This window comes from Xyrauchen texanus, chromosome 37 (assembly GCF_025860055.1).
Source record: "Xyrauchen texanus isolate HMW12.3.18 chromosome 37, RBS_HiC_50CHRs, whole genome shotgun sequence".
In the NCBI taxonomy this organism is placed as follows: domain Eukaryota; kingdom Metazoa; phylum Chordata; class Actinopteri; order Cypriniformes; family Catostomidae; genus Xyrauchen; species Xyrauchen texanus.
In genome coordinates this window covers 27,093,188-27,121,014 of record NC_068312.1, presented here as the reverse complement: position 1 = coordinate 27,121,014, position 27,827 = coordinate 27,093,188, and the positions used below count along the sequence as shown (strand labels likewise).

Genomic DNA, 27,827 nt, shown 5'->3' with positions numbered 1-27,827 from the left:
CCACTGCAGGACTCCCACCCACCTTTGATTCAACAGTAAGAACTTATTTCTCTGTCTTTCACCTGTCTGTCAAAGACACCTCTTTCTCCTGGGGGCTAATAACCTCTATTCTATTGCAAATAAAATCCAAATATCATATCAAATGCTTGTTCCACAGAAGTGAGGTAAAGGGTTAGGAAAAGACTACAAAACATATTTCCATGAAGTTATTTGGGATAAGTTCCAAACTTTGTTTCAGGAACAACACTCAGTTTAATGGCCAAGAGGCAAACTGAAGTTCAAACTCACTGCCTCAATAATCAGTTGCTTGAGGCAGTAACTACACATTTCCAGGTGTAGATGTTTTATTGTTCTCTGAACAATCTCTCCAGATCATCTACATTTGTCTTATTAAACCTTAATCAGAGAAGACTAGTCTAGGCTTGGCACATTATAATTGACATATTCCATGCTTATAAGTGTATAATCACAATATTTTGTGGATAAAATTATTTCTTCAATAAAATTTAAAAAAACAATTTTTTTCACCTACAGTACTTAAATAACATAGGATAAAGTTGATATATTTTTAAACAAAGCTCTCTTTAATACTATTAGTAACACAGACATCAATGTGTCATATTTCTGATTAAACACTTTATACAGAAGAGAAAACAATATTACATAAAAGGTTAAAACATTGCCCAAATATGAATACCGTGAAATATGAATCGAGGGCGTGCTGAGTGACTAAAGTCAGGCTTCCTAAGCAACCAACTGGCCCGGTTGCTAGGGTGTGCAGAGGCATGTTGGGTTAACCTCTTCGTGGTCGCAAAGATGTGATTCTCGCTCGCGGTGGGGCACGTGATGATTTGTGTGTGGATGCCGTAAAGAATAGCGTGAAGCCTCCACACGCGCTAGGTCTCCGTGGTAACACGCTCAACAAGCCAAGTGAAAAGATGCGCAGATTGACAGTCTCAAATGTGGAGGCAATTGAGATTTGGGCATTCCAAATTGGGGAGAAAAGGGAAAAAGTCTCCCCCCGCCCTCCACAAAAAAACAAACAAAAAAAAAAAAAGAAAGGAAATGTGATAACCTGCTATTCTGTTCATTTTCTAATTTTGCTGTTTTCAAAAGCCTATTCCGAAAAATCTTTTAAACTGCACAACAGCGCAATCTAGTGGTCATTTGTAGACAGTGCTCAAAACACTTCTGGTTTTACAATTCTGCAATACACTAAAATGTACCTGACAACTGTGATGTTGGATTTAAGCCACTGATCTCTCACTGGCTTTGAATTGAGTATAATTCCCAGAGCCTAAGAGAATCCTTGAAAGCGTGGAGTTTAGTGGTCAAAAGTCAGAGTACAGGTTCATCAAAACTGCCAAATTCATTGAATTGGAGAGGTCAGATTTTCTCAACGTAGTTCCCAGGAAAGAGACCCTCCTTCCCATGAATCCGTCCTCGCCACCAGCCAGATGGATCTATAGGAAACCAAGAGAAACATCAGTGACTTAAAAGCAACAATGCAATAGCAGAGTTCTTGCCTGGTAATCAAATAACTAGAGAAGGGCTGGATAAGTATAAGAATCATTTTAACAGTGAGTTCTGAATGACTATTATCACATTTCCGCCCTCTGAAGCTGTCACAGTAGAGGGTAATTGTCTTTGGAGGGAGTAGGGCATGGGGATGATCACTTCTGATTGGAACTCAGGAGTTGTATTTGAGAAAAGTGAATTAATATTTTTAATACAGAGGTTTTTTTCAGATGTTTCTTGGATGTACAGCATGAGTAAGTATTCTTTTTTTTTTATATATTATGATCTTTTACTGCTTGTTTCTAATTCATCTGCATTTGACACAACAGCTCTAGCCTCATCGTAAATAGAGACTGCAATACACTGTTGGTTTGTGGGCTGATTATCGGCCTGCAGTAACGTGGTAATTTAGATCATCACTCTTTTCTCAAGTTAGTAGGAAAGCAGTTAGACTCAGTATTGAGATCACTTCTCAGTTTCCCCTGCTGAACACCAGCTGTGGCATGAGATGCAGCCTGCCAAGCCTATTGGCTATTTTCTTTTTAAAAAGGGCACAAGCCATTCACCAAACTTTTTTCAGTAGGAAATACGTCAACAGAACAGACCATAGAAATCTCTGCTCATCAAGACACTTCAGAGGGAAAGCTTAGGGTTAGGTGCATGATTTTTTTAATAGAAATGTTGTTTCAGGAACAACAAAGGATGTTGATCCATTGTCATGTCCTACTTGGCTAAACCACATCATTTTCTCTTATTAACAGGTCTCACCTTCACTGATTAGGTCTAGGATGTCATTAACATCAAAGCTAATTTCATCCACATCTTGGCCCACATATTGATAGAGTGCTCTGCAACGAGGGCCCTGCGGTTGGGGCTGAGGTCTGGTTCGACTTGAGGGGGCCGGTGGAGGGCGCTGGCTGATGCTCCTTTTGCGCTGCATACTGGTAAACAAAGAGTTGAACAGTATTAGACTTGTTATGCAAAAATCTGGATTGGAGATGTTTTTACAACTATCAGAAGCTCTCTCACCCAGACATGCCCTGATCAGGTACATTAAGGAATTCAAGGTTTGCAGATTGATTCTGGGCTGGCCTGGAGCCTCGCTGATTCTTCTGGGATCCCAGTTTATGAAGAACATTGCTGGGTGGAAGGTTCTGATTCACAGGAAGGGAGTATGTAGCTTCTCTCTGCTGCCGATGAGCACTAGCCCGGGGGAAATGTGCGGCACCATTCTGATGGGCCCCTGTGAGAAACAAAGAAAAAGATAATTTTACAGAGTCACATGTGGCTCAGTGTTTATAATACCGATTACACTGGGTGTATCTGGGGTGCATTCTAGTGGGGCAGCTGCCTTTGATCACAGTACTGCAGACTTGAATTTGAGCAAAGATGCTCATGAGTCTAATAAACCGAAACTGACTTAATCTCACACCCCATTCACACCTAATTCTATCTATGGTCCTTTTACATGAGTGTTAAATGTTGTATCTTTTAGGAAATGTAATTCTTATACTCTCTCTCTCTCTCTCTCTCTCTCTCTCTCTCTCTCTCTCTATATATATATATATATATATTATATATATATATTAATCATATATTGTTATATTTTAACATCTTCAATGTATTCACCCTTTGCCTAGAATTTGCAGACATGAACTCATGACATTTTCTCAAACAACTTCTTGAGGTTTCATGCTGGGATGCTTTTTAAACAGTATTGAAGAAGTTCATATCTATGTTGGGCATTTATTGGCTGCTTTTCTTTATTATTTGGTCCAAATCATCAATTTCCAAAACTTTTTTTTAATTAAGTTTTAGTTTTATAATGAAATATATTAATATGGTGGCACAATATATATTAAAAGCAAAGAGTAAGGTGGTTTTCAGACTGGGCATGTTTTCTGCGGTCCGAAACAGAGTGTGATTGTTCCCGCAAAATAAACTCCTTCAGGGTGATTCAAGATCCCTTCCCTTGCATTTCGGGGCCCTGTCAGGCTTTATTTTGACTGAATATTTTATTTAATCATTCAGTTCAAAATTGAATTAATATGTATGCAATATGCAATGATCTAAAAATGAAAATGTGTAATCAATGTGCTATGAATAACTGCATTATGAATGTTATTCAATATGTTAGATTTTTAATCATGCATTTATTGGTTTAATTATCATTTACTCAGTTTAATAATCAAAGTGCAAATCAATGAAAAAATGCAGCTTAACTTCTCTATGGAGAATTACAGCCTTTCACCTAGTTATGGTTTTGCCACTACTGAAGCAAGTTGGGTTAGGATAACCAGCTAGAAGGGAGACAGTGATGAAGAAACTAGGGGGGCATAAGATGATTTTATTGGATGAAGAGGTTTTGTTACTCTGTAATAAAAGTCTATTTTTAGAATCAGAACTTTGATGGCTGTTTTGAGGAATCTGCCATGACTCTGGTTGACTGTAAAGTTTTACTTGCATATAAAACAAGGACACAGTAGCCATATGATTGGGAAATTGTTAACTTAATAAATTAAACCCTTTTATACCTCTCTGTTGTGGCTGGCTTCTTCCTCCATGACTCTGTGGCATGCCCTTCCTGGTTGGCTCTGGAGAAAGTGAACAAGAAAATATACAGTAGTTCAAATAATGAACAGTTTTTGTACAATTGTTGACTATCCATCCTCCACCCCAGCAGTTACTTACTGGATGTCTTTGGAAGTCCATCTCCTATTGAGACAGAAAGTGTTTTTCCTCCTGGTTTGGTCACAGCTACATCAGCCTGCCCCCTCTGGAATACCACCATGCGGGTGCTGCCCCCTCCCCACCCCTCCTTCTTCACACGGAACTCCAGCCTGCACAAAACATTACCACTAATCTGTAATCTACTAGATTTATTATGAAATTTGGTTGATCATTGATTCCATGATTCCAATATAAAAAAATCAAAGCACAAAAACTTTCAATTTACTGTACGTCCTATGGTGGAACTGCACTGGAATGAGAGTAATGTTAGGGATGAGAGATTAAAAGAGAAATCTGCACCTGTCGCTGAAGCTCAGCGAAAGTTTGTTTCTGGTCTGCTCTTCATAGCGCTTGCTCAGCAGACTGAGGAACTCTGTCTTAAAAGTGGACTCCAGCAGACTGTCATACTCATTCTCATGTAGGATGAGGAAGTCATCTTGTCTTGTGCTGGATGTAATAAAGAAAAATGACATTATTTTATAAAAAATAAAAAGTGAGTGGTGCTTGACCGTGCAAAACTTACTGCCACAATTTTGGAATTGGTCTAACAATGAACTTTCCTGAAGTCAATAGAGGCCATTCTGAAGTCTATTTGATGTTCTGGTCCCTAGATATTCAGTTCAGTTCAGTACGATTGGTTTGTTTAGACAATGCATATTTTTCCAAACGCATCTTTACAATAAAAGTGCCTCACTGGTCCTCTGTCAATTTATCTATTGGATTTTTGGCCTGTTTTTTTTATCAGCTGGACAAAAATGGTCAATTGCAGAAAAAAGTAATAACACTTCATTCCTAAATAACCTACACCATTTTAAATATCATTCATGTCCTTACACTCAAAGAATGACCAACAACTTTCACCATTATCAGTTTTACTGAACCCTTACTTGTTCATATTGCTCAAAAAATGCATGTAACCAAGTGAACTTAAATTAAGTGAGCTGTTTCAGAGCTTTCAAAATTTACTTAATCTATTTGTGTTGGGAGAACATAAAAAATATTTGTTTGGTTATAACAAAAACTGGAAAGGGGATTTCTAATTCCAGGATGCTTTCTATGGCACTCGATAATGAGTGAAAATGTAAAAATTAAAGTGTTATACAATGTGTCTTTGTGCAAGATGAATATAAAGGGGAAGACTTGCAGCATTTCATATTTTGTCGTGTTGAGATATAGAAGATTTTCAGATATTTTGGAGATTTGTGGATTACCATCATGGTGAAGAGTGAAGCTTGAGCTTAACCTGAGGACATGTACATGTTGAGAATGCTTTAAATTGCCTCAAGGGGTGGTCAGATTAGGCTTTGAGTATACGCAAATGTTTTTTGTACAAAGCGACATTCCAGGACATGATGTCACGAGTGAGGGCTTCTGGTGTAAATAAATAATACATCACAAATAACAAATAATATCATATTAAATAACATCCTGCAGCAATAAAACATGCAGCTTTAAAATGTGTATTCTTTGTATTGAGCCAAGAGGCCAGGGTGTGACGTTTCAGTCTTCTATTGGTCACGCGTTTTCTCGTCATACAAATTCACGGTTCAGTGTTCACCAAGCTTGAAATTTGGCACGCAACGTAACGCTTGCGTTTATGGCCTCCCGCGTTTGGATGCGTTTGAATGAGAGTGAATAGAGTGCAAAGTGTGACTGGTCTGTTACTAACTGAGCAATTTCTAAGCTAATCATAGCATAGTGTTAAACATTAGCATGCATTTACCATGCTGGCATTTACTGTACATGCTAGTTAATCATGGAAAGAGATTCATTTGAGTTAATTTAACATGTCTAATTTAGTTGGATTTACTAAATTTCATTAGGTTCCCTCCAATTTAAGTATTTATGTTGAGCATACATGGTCGTTTTTTAAATGTATTTTACCACTGATCATGATTGAATCGATTTAGCCAAAGAGTTTTTGAGTGTAGCATAAACAGTGTGGGACAATAGTCACCAAAGTTTTGGGCAGATCAGGAGGAGAGGAGAGGGCATGGCTGATGAGATAACTCAAAGAATAGAAGAGGTTATCTCCTTAATTGACTTACACATGATCTTTGCATGTCTTTGATATAGCATCATAAATAATTAACTAGAGGAACAGACAGTCACCATCCTTTTCTTGTTCAAAGACTCCCACTTTGTCTCTCTCTCACACACACACACGTGCAGAAACATATACACAGCAACTACAAAAGCTTTTCAGATCACCTGATATATAAGGCAGAAAATAAAGAGCCACCATATGAATTAACTCATTTCCTGTTTGTTAATTTCCTATCTGCAGTTTGCAAACAGTTTGACCCTGCAAAACTTCCTCATAAGCGTTTCTGCTCACCACATTTGCTCAGACCCAAAGTGCAGATTTTCATCTAAATACTGCAATGATTAATTATATGATTTTCAAAATAGCTCAATAGCTGATTGTAGCTAAATCCGGAATACCATGTGGCATATGAGTAATTTTTTATTAAGATTTTGGTTTAAATTTATATAAATATATATGAGAATGTGAATATTTTACGTTTTCACCCATTTAAATCACCTTTTTTCTGTCATTTCAAACGGTTTTGTGGTGTAAGAAATACATTTTTAAGTATAAATATATAAAAAATACAAATAAGGTCATCAAATCTGCATGAATACTGGATACAATTATAAAATAATTGGTGAAATGCTGTGTAAAATAGTTTAAGATGGCATACAGCATGCCACACAACAGATCACAACCAAACCAAACACGTGTATTTCTAAAACAAACATATGGGGTTTGTGTGGTGTCAGCACATTTTCAGTTGATATTTTTAACAATATACAATGTAAGGCAGCTACTCACCTCAAAGAGACTGAACGAACATTGCTGATGTCCAGCTTTCTTTTCAGAACTTCCTTTATCTGTCCCTTCTCTGGTCCCTTCTTTACCTTCTCCCGACCGATAAGGTAAATGGACTTTGGTGTCAGTATTATATCCCTCTTTATTGACTAAAGAAAACAAATATATAGTGACATGACAACACTTTGTGTAACAATTGAATGCATTTTTGTTGAACCATGCTGATTGTATGACAGCACAGACCTTGTCATGCTTTGCCTGACTTCCTTTCAGTCTGATTCTTGCTTGTAAATTACTTACCTTAAATCTGCGGTCAAACTTGTTGACAGAGTCTGCAAAATCAACCCGCTCCCTCTTCGCCAGGAACTGCCGGAGTTCAGGCCTCTCTTCCATGCCCAGATAATCTCCAACAAAATTTCTGTTTATGCTATTTCTACGACGCTCTTTAGAGTTATACAGTATATCAGAGGCTGAATATGAGAAAGGCAGACAAAGACAAAAGAGACAGAATAAGGGGCCGTTCACACCTAAAGCCATTTTGGACCGTATGACATTGAGCAGGACTATTTTTTACTGTTGTATTTACATGGTACTTCATTCTTACTAAATAATACCATTGGTAAATGTCCATCAAATATGCTAATGCCATGGTACGTTTTTGTACTTTTTGTGTAGTCCCATGTAATGTTGTGTTTCTGTGGTGTAAGTATGTCACTGTACGTCCAAGTTAAAAAATATCACTCTTAGTCATTTTTCTCATTTCAATACACCCACCCTCCTCTCGCATTTGTTCATATTTCTTCTTAGCGATGTATTTCCTCCATGCCTTCTGAATGGTTCTGGCAAATGTGTCAAACTTCCTCTCTCGCATCTCCTCCAGCAAAAATAGCTACAGTTTGCAGAAACAGGAGTTAAAATGAAAGGCTCTGTTGTTTCAGGGAAAGTCAAGATTTGAGGAACTTATTTAAAAGCATAGTTCAAATAAAAATTATTTTATCCTTTACTCACCGACACGTTGTTCCAAACCCATAAGTGTCTCATTCTTTCTTAGAACACAAAGGCAGATGTTAGGGACTGGTTGCCTCTGTCACCATCTTTAGTCACCATTCACTTTCATTGTATGGAAAAAATATGCATTGAAAGTCAATGGTGACTAAGACTAACATTTTGCCTTTCAACGCCTTTTGTGTTCTACAAAGAAAAGAAGAAACTCATATGGGTTTGGAATGGCTTAAAGTAATATTCCAGGGTCAATACAAGTAAAGCTCTGTCGACATTATTTGTAGCTTCATAGTGATTACCATAAAAAAAAGCAAAAATCTTGGTTCCAGTGAGGCACTTACAATGGAAGTGAATGGGAATAATCCACAAACGTTTCAAAAGTATAGCCACAATATGTCAATTATATGTGTGTTAACATAATTTTAGTGTGATAAAATCACTGAATAACTAATCACTGGTCTATGTAAAGTTTAAGCCAATTTGACAATGTACTGTTACTGTATGTACTGTTATCAGTTCTGTCAGAGAGGCCAAAATAGGTGTCCTCATGAAATTCTCATGAATTTGAGGGGTTTTGTTCAGAGATTTTAAAAGATTTCTGAACCTCACCGACTCTGGATTCTTGACGAAGACTTTGGTGCGGCCCATTTGGTACTGATCTGTGTCCATGTTTACAGACCGCAAGAGGTGCAAAACGCCCTGCTGTTCCGCACCCCGCCAAATTGGCCATGTCTCTGCTGTCAGGATGGCATACCTAGCACAACACACCTGCGAATAAGTTACCTGAGATACCAGTCCTGAGATAAGATCTCCTGAGAAATCACCTCTAAAATTTGCACAAGTGAGATGTCACACCTGGGATACGTATCTCCACTGAGATTAACACTTCTGAGATATCAGCTCTGATTAAACACTTGAGACTAATTTATTTAAGCTCTGACATCAGAGGTTAATTCACTTGAAGCAGATGTGACTAGACAACCCCAGAGATAGGACGTACTATACATACAAACTCATACAAGACCTACAAGATACTTCAATAATACACTTTTTTCGTTTATAATTTATGACCAAACATATGCTTTCCTCTTTTCTCACCTCTGTAAAAACTTCTGGAAGATTCTACGATAAGCAAAGCCAGCACGTCGTACCCTAATATTCTCCCTCAAGCCCAGATATTCCACTTGATGTTTCATTCTGGGGGACATGACCATCAAAGTGAGAGTTAAATTTACTGATAGCACATTCTATGAGTTTGTTTAAATTGTCTTTGCAGAATGTCTTGGGTCTGCAAACATAACTTTCAGGTAGGTCACAGCTGAACAACTCACCTGCTCTCCTCCCAATCTTTGGGCCTTTTGGTTTCATTGGGTTTGATGCAGCGGATATAGTGTGGTGTGCACTTCATCAGTGTACTAACCAGTTCGTTGGCTTGCTTCTGTGGACCAGACAGTCAGTGATTCCATTATATCTTTAATTGAACTTCAAAGAAAGCAACTGTGACTTTGATGCTGACCATCAGGTGTAATTAGAGTTTATTAAGGACATTTGGTCTTACTTTGATCTTTGAGCTAGCTGTGGTTGGTCTACTTTTCTTATCCGTGTTGAGGTTTTCTGGGAAGAGACTTTGGATGAAGTCACTGCAGTGCCAGAGAGATAAATATTTTTGAATGTTTGGACAATTGTGATTTAGGTTAAGGGCAGTGAAATATGTTACTTTCCATGAGGTGAACAGTCAGGCTTAAAGTGATAGTTCACCCAAAAATAACAATTCTGTCATTATTTCCTCACACTCTTTTCATCCCAGATGTGTATGACTTTATTTTTTCAGCAGAATGCAAACAAAGATTTTTAGAAGAATATCTCAGCTCTGTAGGTCCATACAATGCAAGAGAATGGTGATCAGACCTTTGAAGCTCCACAAATCACACAAAGGAATCATAAAAGTAATCCATATGACTCCAGTGTTTAAATCCATATCTTTAGAAGCAATATAATAGGTGTGGGTGAGAAACAGAACAACATTTAAGTCCTTTTTTAGTCTGAATCTCCACTTCAACTTTTACTTTCAGATGTGAAAGTGAAACTAGATAGGCACCACGTGTGACTTTCAGATGTAAAAGTGAAAGTGGAGATTTAGAGTAAAAAACAAACTTTGAAGGCAGCATAAAAGTAATCCATACAGTGTTCAAATCCACATCTTCTGAAGTGATAATGATAGGTGTAGGTGAAAGACGTCAATATTTGAAGTCCTTTTTACTATAATTTATCCTCCCTGCCCAGTATGTGGCGATATGCCCAAAATAATGTGTAGATCTATAGTAAATAAAGGACTTAAAAGAAATAACTTAAATCTGTTTCTCACCCACACCTATTATATGGCTTCTGAAGACGTGGATTTAACCACTGGAGTCGTATGGATTACTTTTATGTTTCCTTTATATGCTTTTTGAGCTACGAAGGTCTGATCACCATTCACTATACAGATATATATACTTCTAAAAATCTTTGTTTGTGTTCTGCTGAAGAAAGAAAGTCATACACATCTGGGATGGCATGAGGGTGCATACATGATGAGAGAATTTTCATTTTTGGGTGAACTATCCCTTTAAAACGAGAGAGACAAAGAGAGAAATTACACTTACTATTCGCTGCTTTGCATTAGTTCTATTAGATCAGGGAAAAGCACATCTCTGTTTCTCTCACAGAATCCGCAGATATCATATGACACCTGAATCAGAGAAGAAAAGATAAAAGTCCATCGAGACTGATCCCTGATACATTGGCTAAGTTCGGCATACCATACTACCATACTATGCATACTGCAGTATATAATATGTTTACTTTTAATTTCCTATGTATCAAATTAATATATTAAAAAAAAATTATACATTTAAAAAAAAAAGAAATCAGTCCAGTTTTATGTTCAGGTTTTAACATCTCCTACTTTACTTAATTTGATCCAACTGCCAAAGGTTAAGACATTTTAACACTTAGTCACTTAGTTAAAATTTGAAATAATAATACAATTTGAATCAATGTGCAATAACTCCTTTACAAACAAAACAAAAGTCACGTACATTTTTGCCAGTATGAATCCATGAGTCTTGATACACACCTTGCCAGCATAATGGTGAATAACGAAACCAGAGTTCCAGTTGTTGAAGTGATCATGTATCCCCACAGCAGCTTGTAGTTTCTGAAGCAAGGTCAAATCAGCACCTTCACCCGTGGCATGCATGGTGGCACAGACATCATCCAGAACACTCATAATGCCTGGGGGATTCTGGGTTCGAGAGAGAATAATGTTAACTTAATAACAGAGCTGATTTCATAACAAGAGAGTAATAAATATATTCTACTGCGAAATATTGAGGAAGACTTTTAATATGCAAAGCCTCTCTGCAAACTTACCAGTTTATTTTCTATTAAGTCACACACAACTTTGTTGTTAAAGTATTCTATGGGTGTCCATTTGATGCCCTCATGTACATACTCTTCCTGTATGAGGTAAAGAATAATGGGAGGTTTTACCAAGACTTAACATTACAAACACAAGCTCTGGCTGGTCTCATGCACACAAAAATAGAAGGTTATTGTGATGATATTTGTATACCTGTTCGGCTTTGAGTGTCAGCTCAATGAATATCTGCTGCAACTTTTCATTCACAAAGTTAATGCAGAACTGCTCAAAACCATTTCTCTGAAAAGAATGAGAGAGAGAGAGAGATTGATAAAATAATATAATAATGAATCATAAAAATATACAAAAATGCATTTATATAATGTGATTGAATGACATTTACACATGATTCAAACATTCAATGAAGACATTTGTACAATAATAATCATTCACATATATGCTGCTTCACATCTATGTCCTGATCACCCTGTCAGGATTTATTTTGTTGTAATAACCAGCTCAGTGTATGTTTATGCTTACATACATTTATGCTGCTTATTACAGTTGCTTATTGCTTATTATAAGGCAACATTCCACATAAATACATCAATGGACATGAATATTGAGCTTAAATTATTTTATTACCTGAGAAAAAAAATGGGTGCAAATTAAAACAAGAAAACTAGCACAGCTATGTAGGAAAATTGTCACCATGGTCACCTATACAGTTTAGCGGTCAATATACAACAATATTACTACAGAATGCTGCAATTGAATATCAGAATTAAGTATTTCAGAGAGCTGTGTAATAAATATTTATAATTAGTGACAATTTCAAATATTTCATCCTGCATGATTTGATTGGAAGTTTTGAATTCTCATTAGATTACAAAAAACTGCAAAGCAAACAATGAATTGACAAAACCAGGGGTAGAAATGTACCTGGAAAATCTCAAATCCATAAATATCCAGAACTCCGATGCTGAGCTCTACAACAGGTTTCTGCATGGCTTTGTTAATTGCCTGTTCATGACAGGGAAACAAATTAAATAACTTTTACTACAGAAGATTACTGCTGTGTGTTTATATTTGTGTAATGTTCCCTAACCTCCACAAGGTAGTCAAAGACGCGAGTGTAGAGAGCTTTGGAGAGAGCATCTCGCGTGTAGCATGCTTGGTCCCTGTTCAGAGTCACGTCGATAGATTCAGACTTGCCACCCCATTTGGAATCCATTTTCCTGCTGGTGAGTTTCTCCTGTAGACGTCTCTGATCGATGCCCAGCAAGAATGCAGGAAATGCTAATACTGGGAAGAAAGCAGGATAGAGGACGTCAATAGATTAGATTAGATTAGATTCAAATTTATTTTCATTGTGCAAAATACAGGTACAGAGCCAATGAAATGCAGTATCAATAATGAGTGTAACAGAACACTTATCTCCAATAATCAGAAATAATCAGTTACCATTATTTTGCGGTATATGATGTGTTTACGATGAACAATGTTTGCGTGGTGGTGGGGGGAAAATGGCCAATTATGGAGACCAATCATGGAAAACCACCCTCTTCCCATCGAGATACTAATTGTCTCTTTGGGCTGAATCCGAATCAATATGTGGAGACAAACTACAAAGAACTAATAACCTAAGAAAATATATTGATTTTAAGGTGTGCATTACATGATTTTTGGTTGATTTCTGAGCTATTAACAATTCATTAATTATTTTGTTTCACCCAGAGTCCAACTGATTTCCGAACAGCAAAATTGTTTACCATGTGTGCATATGACTTACAGTCTGTGCTTTCCACCTGACAGTAGTTTCCCGCCTCAATGAAACCAATGTTGCCCAGATGTAAGATGCCTGCTACAATCTGCAGCACCTGCCTCTGACATGTCTCTGGTATGCCGATCACCCGCATGGCTTCCTGTGGACAAATCCATCAATTCTAATCATCAACTTGAAGGTCATGCTTGAGCTGCTTGAGTGGCAGAAACTGACAAACTGAATGAGTGAGTGCAAGATGGCAGCAACCACATCCTAACTATTCTGAATTATTTGGATCGGTTTGGTTTGATTCAAAAACAAGGTCAGACCACACCACACCAGATCTGATGTCTGAATGAGTCAGAATCTGCCCTCAATTATTCAGTTCAATACAGTTTGGTTTGATTTGGAGACCAGACCAAAACAGAGGTCTGACTGAGTCAGGGAAAGACAGCAGCTGCCACATCCAAACTGTTCAGAATTATCTGTATAGGTTTGATTCAGAGACAAGACCAGACCAGACCAGACCAGAGAGAAAAGTTGATTTAGCAGTATAGGTATAGGAGGTATAGAAAGATCAGTTACCATGCAACCTGTACCAAAACACATAATATGGCATTATCATAGAACACATAAAAACAACAACAACAACAACAACAACAACAATAATGTATACCATAGTTTCCTGGAAGTCCTTGCTGTCATTAGTTCCATCCACCTTGTAAATGCCAGACTGGTTCAGGTAGTAGTAGTAATCTGGGGTTATAACCCCCAATTCTTCTTTCTGCTGAGGTGAGCCTCCCTCTATTAGCTAAAAAAAAGAGTGACAGTTCTTTCATTATCTATTCTTGAACCCCAACAGTATCATCAGTAATTTGTTCAATCTAAATGAGCAACCTGGTCATATGTATATATGACTCTATATACACTGGTGACCAAACGTTTGTAATAATGTACAGATTTTTCTTATGGGAAGAAATTGGTACTTTTATTCACCAAAGTGGCATTCAACTGATCACAATGTATAGTCAGGACATTAATAACGTGAAAAATTATTTGAACAAAAAATCCTCCACGTGCAGCAATGACAGCTTTGCAGATCCTTGGCATTCTAGCTGTCAGTTTGTCCAGATACTCCCACTCCCCATATTCACCCCACACTTCCTGTAGCACTTGCCATAGATGTGGATGTCTTGTCGGGCACTTCTCACACACCTTACAGTCTAGCTGATCTCACAAAAGCTCAATGTGTTTAAGATCCATAATACTCATTACCAATTATCTGTTGTCCAATGTCTGTGTTCCTTTACCCTCTCTAACCTTTTCTTTTTGTTTTGCTGTTTCAAAAGGGTCTTTTTCTTTGCAATTCTTCTCATAAGTGAAGCAGCCCTGAGTAGCAATTTGATTACGCAAGGATAAAGTGTTGGAGTGATGGTTGCTGGAAATGGGGCCTGCCTAGATTTGATAAAAAAAATTCCTTTCACATCAGTAATGTCCTGACTATACTTTGTGATCAGTTGAATGCCACTTTGGTGAATTATAGTACCAATTTCCTTCGAAACAGCAAAATCTGTACATTGTTCCAAACTTTTGTCAACCAGTGTACATTTTTGCGAAACTTGTTGTACGTGTCTCCAGGTACAATTCTCTGCAGTTTCCAGAAGAAATGATCACTAGAGGCACCAAAACAACTGTTTCAGATTGTTTCACTTAGTAATTATGAATGAAAGACATTACAAACAATATCTCTTTTAAAGAGAAAATAAGACTTAGACTTCATAGTTTTACTTTTGTGCTCGTCATCTAATGACTTGAGACTTCAGAAGACATGACAGTAAGGGGACATAGCGAATAACGATGCTCCCTGCTTTTTACGTGCATTATGGGATGTTTTATGGAGCGAACGTTTTAGTGCACTGGAACGATTTTGCGATTGAGACAGCTCTAAAAATGCACTGACTACTGAACTACGGAGCTGATTGAGATGAACCCATCATCATGTTCATGTAAATTTCATGACATCAGACTGAAATGACTGTCATCTTATTTTATACACTACTTTGTTTTTGTTTTTTCTGATGCAGCTCTGAAAAACAAAACTTGATTTCAGCAAACTTGTATTGGAAAATATATATTTTAGTGAGTGGCTCACTCAAGGAAGAGATCATTTATAATATTTCAAACAACACCTTATATAATAACACAAAACAAAATTTGTTTCCTATAATTAGAAAAGAGTTGAGAATAAAACGAAAAAAGGAAACAAGCATTTCACAAAGAGCATGCTTTATTTCTGGCTCATTACCCCCTCCTACCTGGTAGAAGATGTGAAAGTTCCTTTCATTTTCATTCTGGCTCATGACTCGTGATTTTTCCAGTAGGAAGTTGGAGATCTTCCCTCCGTCTGGTTCTCCACCTCGACTGAACTGGATCTCAAAGTATTTACCCTGTCAATCAAACCAGCATTACTCACAGTAAAAGAACACTGGTTTGGATATTATAGATTCATAATGTGACGCCATAAAGAGGGTTCAAATATAACATTATGTGCAATAAACTGAGTTGAATATATGTAGACTGAGGAACGTACAAAACGACTTGAATTGTTGTTGCGGACCGTCTTTGCATTCCCAAATGCTTCAAGCAGAGGGTTTGATTGCAGGATAATGTCCTTCACATGCTGTCAAACAAAACAACAACACAACAAAAAGATCTCCTTATTAAAAACCTTCACTCCAGAGTCTATCTAATATCTATGATAATGAGACACAAAAAAATATTTGAGCTCATCTAAATACACTAAAAAGATAGATAGATAGACAGACAGACAGACAGACAGACAGACAGACAGACGGATGGATGGATGGATAATGTAGAGGTTAAATGGATAGAAATGTTTAGAGTACAGTTGTTACCTGTACTTTGGATCCTCCTCCTGATACTTTGGAGATGTAGCCCATAATGTACTTGGCAGCTACTGTCTTTCCAGCACCACTTTCTCCACTGGAAACACACACACACACATTGCAAATGTGCAAATGTCCTTGATTCAACAACTTAAACTTTGATCTTACATTCAAACACATGCCATATTCTTACACATACAGTATATACACGATCATAGGTTTAAAAGGTAGCATCACTAACACAGGAAGTTGTGGTAATGGCATTAAAACCCTCATTCTTTTTTAAATGCCGCTTCATAGAAATGACAGCCCTGATAAACCAAACTGCGAAGAATAAAAATGCCTACATGGCCATTCTCATGTCATTTGCTGTGTCTGAAACCTCAAAAGTGCTGCAAAGCTGCTTAACAAATGGCTTGGGTTTGGGGCGACACCAGTGTCTCACCTGACCACATGTGATCAGATCACCCGAGAAGCATCTTAATACCAGGTCTGTTTGTATGACCAATGGAAAATGTGGGAGGTTTGGGAAACAGTTGTTATTTTTGCAATCCAATTTGGTGACACTAGTGGTGCACAAATGACACACTTATGAGGTACCTTTACATAAAAACGCTGTCTGTTAAGTCATTGACTGACCGGGCAGCGAGGCACCTGCCTTTGGTTTCTGTCACTGCCATTGAGAGCAATACAACAAGAATGAAGATCTTCTTTAGCCATCAGTCAGAGCCATCTGCAAATTAGGAAGGAAGCTATACAAAGAATGGTGACCACTGCTGTTGCTATGAAGCCTGTTGTGGGTGTGACACAAAAGGGGGGAAGGAGCTGCCAACAGTGAAAAAGGGACAGAAGACAGTGTCAGAATTCTGTCATTATTTAATCACCCTCAGTTTGCTCCAAACCCACGTGGCTTATTTCCCTCTTTGGAACACAAAAGGAGATGTTAAGGAGAATGTTAGCCTTAGCCATCAATCACTTTCAGTGAATGGAAAAGCAGTGTTGTGGAAGTGAATGGTGACTGAGGCTAACATTCTCCCAAACATCTCCTTTTGTGTTCCATGGTAGTAAGAAAGTCTGGAGGTTTGGACCAACATAAGGGTGAGTAAATGATGACAGAATTTTCATCTGTGGGAGAACAATCCCTTTAATGATATTGTAAAATATTTGCAGAGAGACTGTGATGGCATAAAATTCAGTGTGTTGCTGTTGCCCAACAATCTAATCATCCTGAAAGTGTTTGAAAATGAAAGTTCACAGACTAAACTAGTCAAGGTCTCTTTCAAAACTGAAGTTTTTTCAGATAGAGTTTTATTTGAAAATGGGGCAGCATAAAAGCAAAAGGACTTTTCTGAAGATTAAACCTGACACGAGTCATGTGACTTCCCTGATATTCTCTCTATAATGAAAGAAGTGCCTGGGTTGTTTGAAGAGGAGTGGCATGCCTGTGAAAGTGAGAGTGGGTTTGATGGTGACAATTTAAAGGAAGAACATAATATCCTTTTGATGCATATGTAAGTTGCTGAAACATGGTGGCAAGTATCACAATAGACCTTTTTCACCAGCCAGGTTTTAGAACGTGGAAGTAAAAGACTGCAGGGTGAACTTCAACAGCTGGGAATGGGAGACCACAGCAAATATTATTTTCACTTTCCCATTTGCTCCAACAGCAAACAAAAAAATTTTCAATGACTTTCCAGAAGAGGAAAATATAGAGAGTGGTGGATTGAGACAGTAAAATGGGAGAAGATGCAAAATGTTCTGTCACTCTCTTAGCAGCTGTATAAGAAACTCCCTTGCAGCTGTGGTAATTCATTTTTAAAAGTAATTTTAGGGTAATATAACACAAAGTATTATGTTATAAATTTAAACTAATATAAAAAGAAAATGGCTAATATAGTAGCCAAAAAGTTTGCGAGATTTACGATGCTAAATAAGAAGGAAATGCTTCCTCACATTCCATGAAAAAGGTCTATCGCACAACTGATTGAACAAACCTGATAATGACACACTGATTTTCACTGTCAATCATCATGTTTCTGTACATGTTATCAGTCAGAGCATAAATGTGTGGTGGATTCTCATACTGGGCCTTAAGAAAGAGAGAAAGACATATGTTAGTCTGACATGACCATACAGTACAATCATATTAGATGCATGATGAATTTGCTGAATTTTGATTTATTGACAGTAAGTATTTGACCTACAGCTCCCTGATATAGCTCAATTTCCTGGTCAGTGAAGTAAGGCATCTGTTTAAATGGATTCACAGATATCAGGACGGACCCAATATAAGTCTTTGGAACACAGTTAAGATCATATGAACTATCCATTTCAGTTTAATTCACAACACATAATGCAATTTACTATTGATTAATTTGAGTTCAAAGAGATTCACACTGTGAAATGTTAGGGGTGTTAAGTATTGCAAGAGCTCTGACTGTGATTCATTTAGATTATGATTCTTTACTAAATCTGAAATTTGGTAATACAAGGTTTTGAAAATACAAAATCTGAAACCTTTATTTTTTTTGTACCATTTATAATTATTTTCAAAAATATGTTGAGGACAAATGTAACTGGAGGGACACCTTACACAGTAAGGAATACAAATATTGAAATATTAGTATAGAAATAAAATATAAATACAACAGCCTTTGAATTCACAAAATGTAGACATTAATATAGAATATCTGCAGTGATATTAAATTGTCATTGTCAGATTGATGCATCTTTACACCCCTATTAAACGACATTGATGATCAATTGCTGTTTTTCTGCAAATCTCATTTTGGGCTCCTGAAAGTTTTTATGTATCACAAAATAACAACAAATACAGTCGCTGCTAAGCATTATGTGAAATAAGGAAGTGAGTGTGTGCTACGTGTTGTGTCACTGGTAAACAAGAGGAAGAGTAATCGTCTGATCCACCTTCTAAGCATAAAAAACAAAACAAAAAATGAAATGAAATGAAACAAAAAACTAAATGAAACAAAAAGAGCAAAACAAAACAAAAACATACAATAAAACTGAAAATAAAACAAAACAAAAAACATGCAAACTAATCATTTTAGTGTAGTGTGTTGATCCACTCATTTGAGTGGGATGATCTCTAGGACATTGAAGGGGTTTAAAAGGATACAAAAATGTAGTCATCCAAGTATCTTTTCTTGAGATTTTCCACAATTGCCTCTTCAGTGATCTTGGAGAGAAGCACCATGTCATCAACACCACTCTGCTTGACATTTTGGCTCTGCCAGTGGTACTTACTGTCCTGAAGGAAGATGATAGAGATAGACTGGCAATGAAGAACTTTTTTTGTATCATGCCAATAAAGCTACTTGAATCTTTGATAGAGATACTGTAGACAGATAGAGAGACAGGATGGGAGAACAGAAGATAGTTTAGATGAGAACATATTTGGTACCTTCAAGCTGAAGTGTTTAATTTCTGAGCCACTAGCATCACCAATGTAGTTAAAAAAATTAAGATTGTTTTCAAACAATATTCCCGAACACTGCCCCATCTTCCATTGGTTGCACAAACAGATAATCCCACCCCAAACTCCCACCAATTTTGCGGAGTCAGGCTGGTTGGGATATTCAAACAAACAGACTATTGTTTTGAAAGCACTACAGAAAGTTTACATGCTCTTAGTTGCCATTGCATTTTTAGCTGAATGCATGAAAATATATTAACATCTAAATAATTGCACGCTTCAGCTTTAATGGTGTCAGTCTTGTGAGAGCTCTGCTATCTCAATATCACAAAAAGCAATCAAAAGACATCAGAGAGTTTAAAGACTTAAAGGTATATATAAAAAAGACTTACAGCATCCAGTTCCTCTTTCAGCCTTCCCTGTTTCTACAGTATTTACCACCAAAGTTAACCAAAGGTAACAGCAGATAGAGGAGACGAGATAAAAGCTGAACTGAAATGTGTTTAATGCGATTTAAAATCACTTAATTAACGTAAAGTTCACAAAAACATCATGCAATTTCCACAAAGCTTTTAGCAATGTTAATAATAGTTCTGATGCAAATGTTGTCCATGTTACATGAAAGAAATTACATTTTTAAGTTCTACTTTACGTAGTTTTTGCATGAGGGTATTAGAGCAGGGAACCACAGATAGTTACCAAGCAGCAGCCAGCATAGGCCATGTTTGTCACATTTTGATGTATTACTTCGACCATGGCTTACTTATCACAATCATCAAACATAACAAACACTCCATAAAATTAGAAAATGAATAAAGTGTGACTTCAAATGTGTGAACCATTTGAAAAACGTTATCTTTGCAACAACTGCAAAGCTCTCTGCACACAATCCCACACTCAGACAATGTAATCCGCTTTACCTTCATGGCATGTAGCAATTTTTGTTCAGTGTATTGAAATTACATTTGAATGGTGACCAATTTTGGAATGATGACACAAATGTTTTTCTTTGGAAGTGGAAATGGTGCAGTCCTTATTTAAAAGTCCCTCACATTCCAAAACTGGCTAATGCAAAACTGGCATCAAAGCATCTTGAGTCATTCAGAAATTAAGGATACAGCTGATGCGTTCTTATAAAGTAAGAAAAAAGGAAATTATGTAATTCGAGCACTAAGCTGTCCAGATATGCACCTGATTTGCCTCTGTCCTCAATTAATATGTTACACTGCACTTACATTTGCGATGAGGTAAATGTCTTATTTAATGACAGAGTGCATGAAGCTTACCACAGAACACCCAGAAGCTTGCAATCTCACTATTTTACAGTTTGAGCCTTTTTATGCATTATGAAACCTCCCAACACCTGATATTGTGCGAGTCCTATGAGCATATAATCTATTAGCCGATCAGCTAGAGTACTCACTCTTTATCTAAAATTTAAAAGAATATTTCAATACAAGTTAATTAATGTTGATTACCACAATAAGTAATTTGCAAAAAGTAGTGTGGCACTTAAAATGGAAGTGAATGGGGCCATTTTTAGAGGGTTTAAAGACAGAAATGTGAAGCGTATAATTTTATGAAAGTGGCTGTTTTATTTGAGCAGTAAAGTTTAAAACATCGTTTTTGTGGGATTACAGGGTTTACAGTGTTACATCATCATGGCAACAATGTTGTACAGAAAATTTGTTGTATATCAATATCAGTTACACGGAAAAGGTTTGTAAGCGGTTTTATTACTCTAAAATCTTAAAAGATTGTAAGCATATTGTTTATGTCTTGTAGCTCTACTTCTTAAACTATGAGTATTTTAATGTTTATGGATTGGCCCCATTAACTTCCATTGTAAGCGCCTCACAGTATCCCAGATTTATTTATTTTTTTTGTAATTAACAATTATTATTGATTCCATTCACAAAATAAATAAACAAAATAAAATATGGACCCAACTTTTTATATGTCTATCCCATTGTGGCAGGGCGGAGGGCGGGGTTGGGTCGTGATCATACATACCCGGTCCCTTATCAGGATAATTAAACCTCGGAGAGGGATAAAGGCCGATAGCAGACGGTGGTGCGACAAGAGAGAGATCGTTTACGGACATGTCTGTCGTGTGTGTTTGTGTCTTTTAAGTTTCTCATTAAAATATTATTTATATCGTCAAGCCGGTTCTCGCCTCCTCCTTTATCCCTCTCAGAGGCTTAATTAGCCTGATAAGGGACCGGGTGTGTATGATCACGACCCGGCCCCTCACTCCGCCCTGCCACACCCCTATATTAATGACCTCAGAGTCTAGGGCAAAATGAAAATTGAGTGTCCAATACATCTGAACACACCACCAAAAAACATGGGTTGTGTCCCCATCTTCTGATTGGCATTGCCAGCTGGTGTGTGTGTCTTTAAGACCAAGCCTATACAATCTAGAGGGGGTCCACAAGCCAAATTTCTAAGACTGAATGCATAATAATAAAACTAAATCTTGGGTAGGCCTAGCCCAACATTGTCAATCGGCCTATGTAACTTATTGAAATGTAATCTGGGACATTTACCATTCCAAATGAAGGACTTCGCTATGCCATTAAATAGCTTGAAATAAGAGAGGGGGACATCTACAGGGAGCGATTGTAGCAGGTAGTTGCATTTTGGAATACAATTAATTTTAATAACATTAACCTTCCCAATCATAGATAAATGTAATGAAGCCCACATCGCTCAAAAACCTTTTTATTAAGGGGTCAAAATGAACTTAGTCACTCAAATTTGCTGGGAATAAAATGCCAAAATTTGTAATGCCCTGTTTAGGCTGCTGAAAAGCGCATGGCTGAAAAGCCGTTACTGGGCAGTACGCTGTCAGAGACAAAGCTTCGGATTTAGACCAATTAACTCTGTATCCTGAGAATTAGAAAAGGAATGAATAATTCTGTGGAGGCAAGGCATATATCTAGTGGGGTCGGAGATGAAAAAAAAAATATATCATCTGCGTAAAGTAAAAGCTTATGCGCCTCATCTCCCGCCACCACCACTGGAAAATCATCTTCATGGCTGCTAATGTTCCAGGGCAAGACAGAACAATAATGGGTAAATAGGGCAACCCTGCCGGTGCCCCATCCAGAGTAAAATAATCTGAAATGAATCAATTTATTTGTATTGCCGCTACCGGGTGTCTATAAAGTAACTTAATCCATCCAATAAAGGTATTCCTGTAACCGTATATTTCCAAAATCTTAAAAATATAATCCCATTCTACCATATCAAATGCCTTTTCGGCATCAAGTGTGATGGCAGTGACTAGAGTCTGATCATTCGCCATGACCACATAATATTGATGAAACGCTTAATGTTACCAGAAGAGCTGCGGCCCAGTATAAACCCCACCTGATCTACTGTATATATATATATATATATATATATATATATATATATATATATATATATATATATATATATATAAGAGATAAATTAATAACTTTACTTAATAGGTTAGCCAAAATTTTTTTGACAATATTTTAACGTCTGGCTGGATCGGGGTAATTGTACATTAACTCTTACACTCGCTTGGATCATTGTACTTTTTAAGAATCAGACTGATCCAGGCTCGTGTCATGGTTGGCGGAAGCTTTCCATTCTTTAATGATTCCGTATAAATTTCTAACAAAAGTGGAGCCAGTTCTGTAACAAGATCTAAAAAGATTTAGCGGCAAAGCCATCTGATATTGGCTTTTCAGATGACCTTAATTACCTCGTCAAGCTCCTTCAAGGTTATCTCAGAATCAAGAGTTTGCTAGTGGTTCCACAAAGTTTCTAAAATCTTCATTAGTAAACGAAGACGTGGAACTATAGAGATCAATATATAATTCTTTAAAAGAATTATTAATATCAATGACTGAGGTAAATATTTCACCACCGGCAGATTTCACTGAAGGAATGGTAGAAAAAGACTATCTCTGCTTTTATATCTAGCCAAAAATCTTCCCTGCTTTGTCTCCCGACTCAAAGTATGACTGTCGTTCTGTGACAAAATAGTATTATATCTGTATTTCAACTGGGCCAATTCTCTAAGGCCATCCTACGACATTCGGCGCTTCAGCTCTGCCTCGGCACTTTTAATATTCCCTTCCAACTCCAAGGGTTTTCGTGCTTTGGATTTATTTGTGAATGAGGCATACTGTATGATACAACCCCTAAGAACCGCTTTAAGTGCCAAACTAAACAAACAGAAAAAAGAAAAACGTGCTCATTAACCCAGCTCACAACAACACCAACTGGCGTCCATCCCTCTAAACTCAAACAGTCCATGTACGCCTACGAGAGCCGCAACGCCAACTTTGCCGTTGGATTGCTCAAGTCTGTTGTTCTATAAAAATTTTGTGAGACAGAATTACACAACAGAAGATAGTCTATAAAACAAACTCCAGCCAATAGGTGGGATAAACACAAAGAACATGTAGATTCATACACATAACTGTCCTGAAGGTGTGTTCCTCCACAAAACAAACTCCAGCCGCTAGGCGGAACCAGCACAAAAAAAGGGGGCGCTCAGTTTCCTTGGTCAGTCAAACGAATGTTCAGTGAGCTGGCCCATTCGGCTGCTACATGAGTGCAACAAAAGACCTATTCACTCCAATAACTTACAAGAAATATTCCACAAAAAAACACCAACCAATAGGAGGCATAAGCACAAAGAATGTGTAGATTCATCCACAACACTATCCCGAAGGAGTGTTACTTCACAAAACAAACTCCAGCCACGAGGTGGATTTAGCACAAAAAGAAACAAAAAGGCGCTCAGTTTCCAAGAAAGCCTTCCTTTATTCCTCGCCTCGTGTAACACGAGATCTTTGTTGGATGGTCTCAGAAATTTGGCCAGAATTGATCGGGCCTGTCTCCCTCTGCGGATCGCCGAGCTGGAACCCAGTGAGCTCGTTCGATTTCCAGTTTATGGCCTGCTATGTTGAGCAAATTCGGAAGCATATCCTGTCCTTTGCCCTCAGGAATTCTGACGTAACGAATGTTATTCCGCCGGCAACGATTCTCTAAGTCCTCCAACTTCTCCCAGAGACGCTCCAAATCCACCATGGTCGCTAGCAGATTAGCAGATAATTCCTTCTCCGATGACTCCAGATTATCGATCTGTTTTTCAACATCCCCCACTCTTGTAACCACCTCAGTGAATTTCAGAGTATATCGAATCTCACCAGTTTATTAAAACTAGCAAAGTTTTAAAACTAGCAAAGTGCGCAGACCTCGCATGGCATCACGTGACTCCCCCTAGTATCCCAGTTTGTTTATTTTTTTTTTTTTAGTCCAAATACATTTTTGTGGTAATCAACATTATACCATAAATGCTGTCGATTGAGCATAACTTGCAATGAACCTGTATTGTTTTTTTTTTTGTTGTTTTTTTTTGCCTAAGCTGTTAAACAACAAGATTTTTCTCTCTGAAACCCTCCTCCTCACTAGCACCTCATTTGACCATCCACTAATCAGCTGGTTAACAGAAAGATATGCTGTTCTGGTCTTTTCAGCAGGGCTGTCAACATTGGACCTGCTGAAGCTGTTCTTTTACAACAGATTGAGATATGGGTTCCAGAAAGCTGAAAATGTGGTGGGGAAGTGCTGAGACAGGAACCGCAAGTCCCCTGTGACACACTTCCCCCTCCACCTCTGGGCGCTGTTGTGAAAAATGCTCCTTTAGCTAGACAAAGTCAAACGCTCACTTCCTTCAGAGCACCAGCTTAGTTCCGAACATCTTTCAGTTGCCTAGCTGCCTTGCTCTAATCTCAATATACCTCTAGTATCGCCAAAGCAAAAGGAACGCTTGGACAGAGTTTGACAGCAGCCATCCTTAACTATTCACAAATGGACTTAGCCTATATACATGTGAAAGTCACCGATGTGCAAGTGAAATTGATTAAAGAATTCATGAATGAGGTTCAATGGTTTCCATTTAAGGATTTGCTTGAGTTCACTATCAATTCTGTGTGGCTGCTGTTTATTTGTATTTTATTTAATTTTTTTCACATTTTTGTCACACATCCAACAGTATATGAATTGCCTAAACATTTTGCCTTTGGAAGGGAGGAACATTTCTAAAAGACATTGATTTTGACATCCACATTGAGCAACCACAGTGGTCTACAGAGTATGCTTTGGAAAATGTATTTCTGCTAACAGCTATTCGTGTATGCCCGGGAATCTCTCCGAAAGAAATCTTAATTTAACGGTCAGTCACTGATACAATTTCTCATATATGGTATGACAAAGAGATCAATTTAAACTAGGAGCAAAAGTGAGGAGCTGAATGATTTCTTTACCATTATTCCGGCGCTGAATGTATTCCTCTTTCCTTAGTGGTTCGTCCTTTGGCCCGATCAGTACAGTAAGTCTGAAAATCCAAGGGTTTCTCAGCACCCTGCCATGACCAACAGACTCTATAGCACAAGAGCAGAAACTGTAGTGAAAGGAAGCAAACTGTGACAAGCAGAGAGCATAGATCACTTCCTCAAACTCCTGCAACCTTATAGGTGATAAAAGAAGAGAAGTTGCAAGCTCTGTCTCTCTCTTTACACTGAGTACACATGCACATATCCCCACAATAGTGCTCAAAACACTAGATCTATCACCATCTAATCTTTTTATCTAATCTCTTAAATGATCATGATATTCATTCTAATTATAGACCAATAGTCTGTCTGAGGTTCAGCCGTTAAACTGAACAGAGGTGCAAGGATGCAGCCCTACCTGTTAAATGGATGACAACAATAAACTAGTGAAATAAAAGTTGATATAGCAAGCACCAAAACAGAACACACACTCACTAACTCTAGAACTTTTTCAAAAAGGGGTGTTTAAGCAACATTAGCTGTCTGTACAGGGCTGTTACATTGCATGGTGACTAGTAGGGCTCCCTTGCCCTGGCTATTTTCTGTTTTCTGATGCTACATCAACACTAATCAATTTTCATTTTAAAAACGCTTTTTCAGTTTCATAATGTCATCATTTGTCAAAGTAAGTGCATTAATGAAGAACATTATCTGTGGACGAAAATGCTGTTCCAGTGTGGATGAGAAGCATCAACGTCAATGCATCAATGCGTTTTCAAACAAAAATTTATTCGTGTGAACGGGGTCTGGTACTGACCTTCTTAAATATCAAATATCACTACGCAGGTGTATTATTATGTTGGCTTGACAAAGACAACATACTGTTGTTACAGACTTAGGTAGGGTAAGGGTTCTAAACTGAGACCAGATTGTCTGTCTGAGGCCACTTAAACACTAAAAAGCTTCAAGAGTGACAACCACATTTAAATCTGAGGTGTGAATCCCCTAAATATTCATTCTAAGTGTGCAGGGGTTATGTTAGTATTTTTGGGCCCCCTGACAACTTTGCATTCTGGGCACCCTATCTTATTGCAACAAAAGTATAATTTTTTTTATTATTGGTTAATAAACGTGAACATAGTTTGAGTTTGACAAGTTCATATAAATAATAGAAATAACTAACTATACAATAAATTAATATACAGTATAATATTCATTTTATATTTTACAGGTTGCGATAAGATATGGGGTTTTCACATGCACCATGTGGGAAGACTTTAACACATTACCCATATATCGTGATGAAGGGGCGGATGTGACAGTTTCTGTGACACATCTAACTCATTACAATAAAACATAACAAAATAACAACATTAGCTAACATGAACTAACAATGAACAATACTTTAACAGCATTTCTTTACCTTGTTTAATGTTAATTTCACCATATGAAAATATCTTATTTGTTAATATTAGTTAATTCACTATGAACTAACATGAACTAACAATGAACAACTGTATTTTTTATTAACTAACATATAGTTAAACATATAGTGAATAAATGCTGTAAAACATATTGTTCATTGTTTGTTCATGATTCCTAATGCATTTACTAATGTTAACGAATGGAACCTTAATTTAAAGTGTTACCAGTTTATGTACAGTTCATAACAACCGTAACATCTCACTCAACAGTTAAAAAAAGAAAATACAGGTGACGCCATGCAAAGTTTGGATGTGTGAACGGCAAGCTCTGCGCACCTTGCTAGTTTTAATACTTTTTGTGTCATAAATCGGTGAGAATCAATACACCCTGATTCTTAACTGTTCTAGGAAGACAATATGTCAAAGAATTCAAAATCCTTGGGCTCTAGAGACATTAAAATATACTTACGTGCACAAGCTGAAGCCA

The 27,827-nt window shown here is 37.4% G+C and overlaps 1 protein-coding gene across 1 annotated transcript; it reads right to left on the bottom strand.

Moving 5' to 3' along the window:
* Positions 1-237: 237 nt before the first annotated feature.
* Positions 238-26,222, bottom strand: LOC127630808 (unconventional myosin-If-like). Its single transcript, XM_052108603.1, has 28 exons — positions 25,908-26,222; positions 19,297-19,428; positions 18,362-18,451; positions 18,152-18,246; positions 16,167-16,254; positions 15,842-15,931; positions 15,567-15,698; positions 13,928-14,062; positions 13,279-13,411; positions 12,595-12,791; positions 12,429-12,509; positions 11,700-11,786; positions 11,498-11,584; positions 11,202-11,369; positions 10,729-10,814; positions 9,642-9,723; positions 9,415-9,521; positions 9,182-9,280; positions 8,693-8,837; positions 7,856-7,970; positions 7,382-7,551; positions 7,085-7,230; positions 4,549-4,695; positions 4,210-4,358; positions 4,053-4,112; positions 2,548-2,761; positions 2,287-2,459; positions 238-1,463 (listed from the first exon to the last, which is right to left on the bottom strand). Exons 1-28 carry the CDS (start codon positions 25,908-25,910, stop codon positions 1,387-1,389), a joined length of 3,288 nt encoding a protein of 1,095 aa, XP_051964563.1. The 5' UTR covers positions 25,911-26,222; the 3' UTR covers positions 238-1,386.
* Between the last annotated feature and the right edge of the window lie 1,605 nt (positions 26,223-27,827).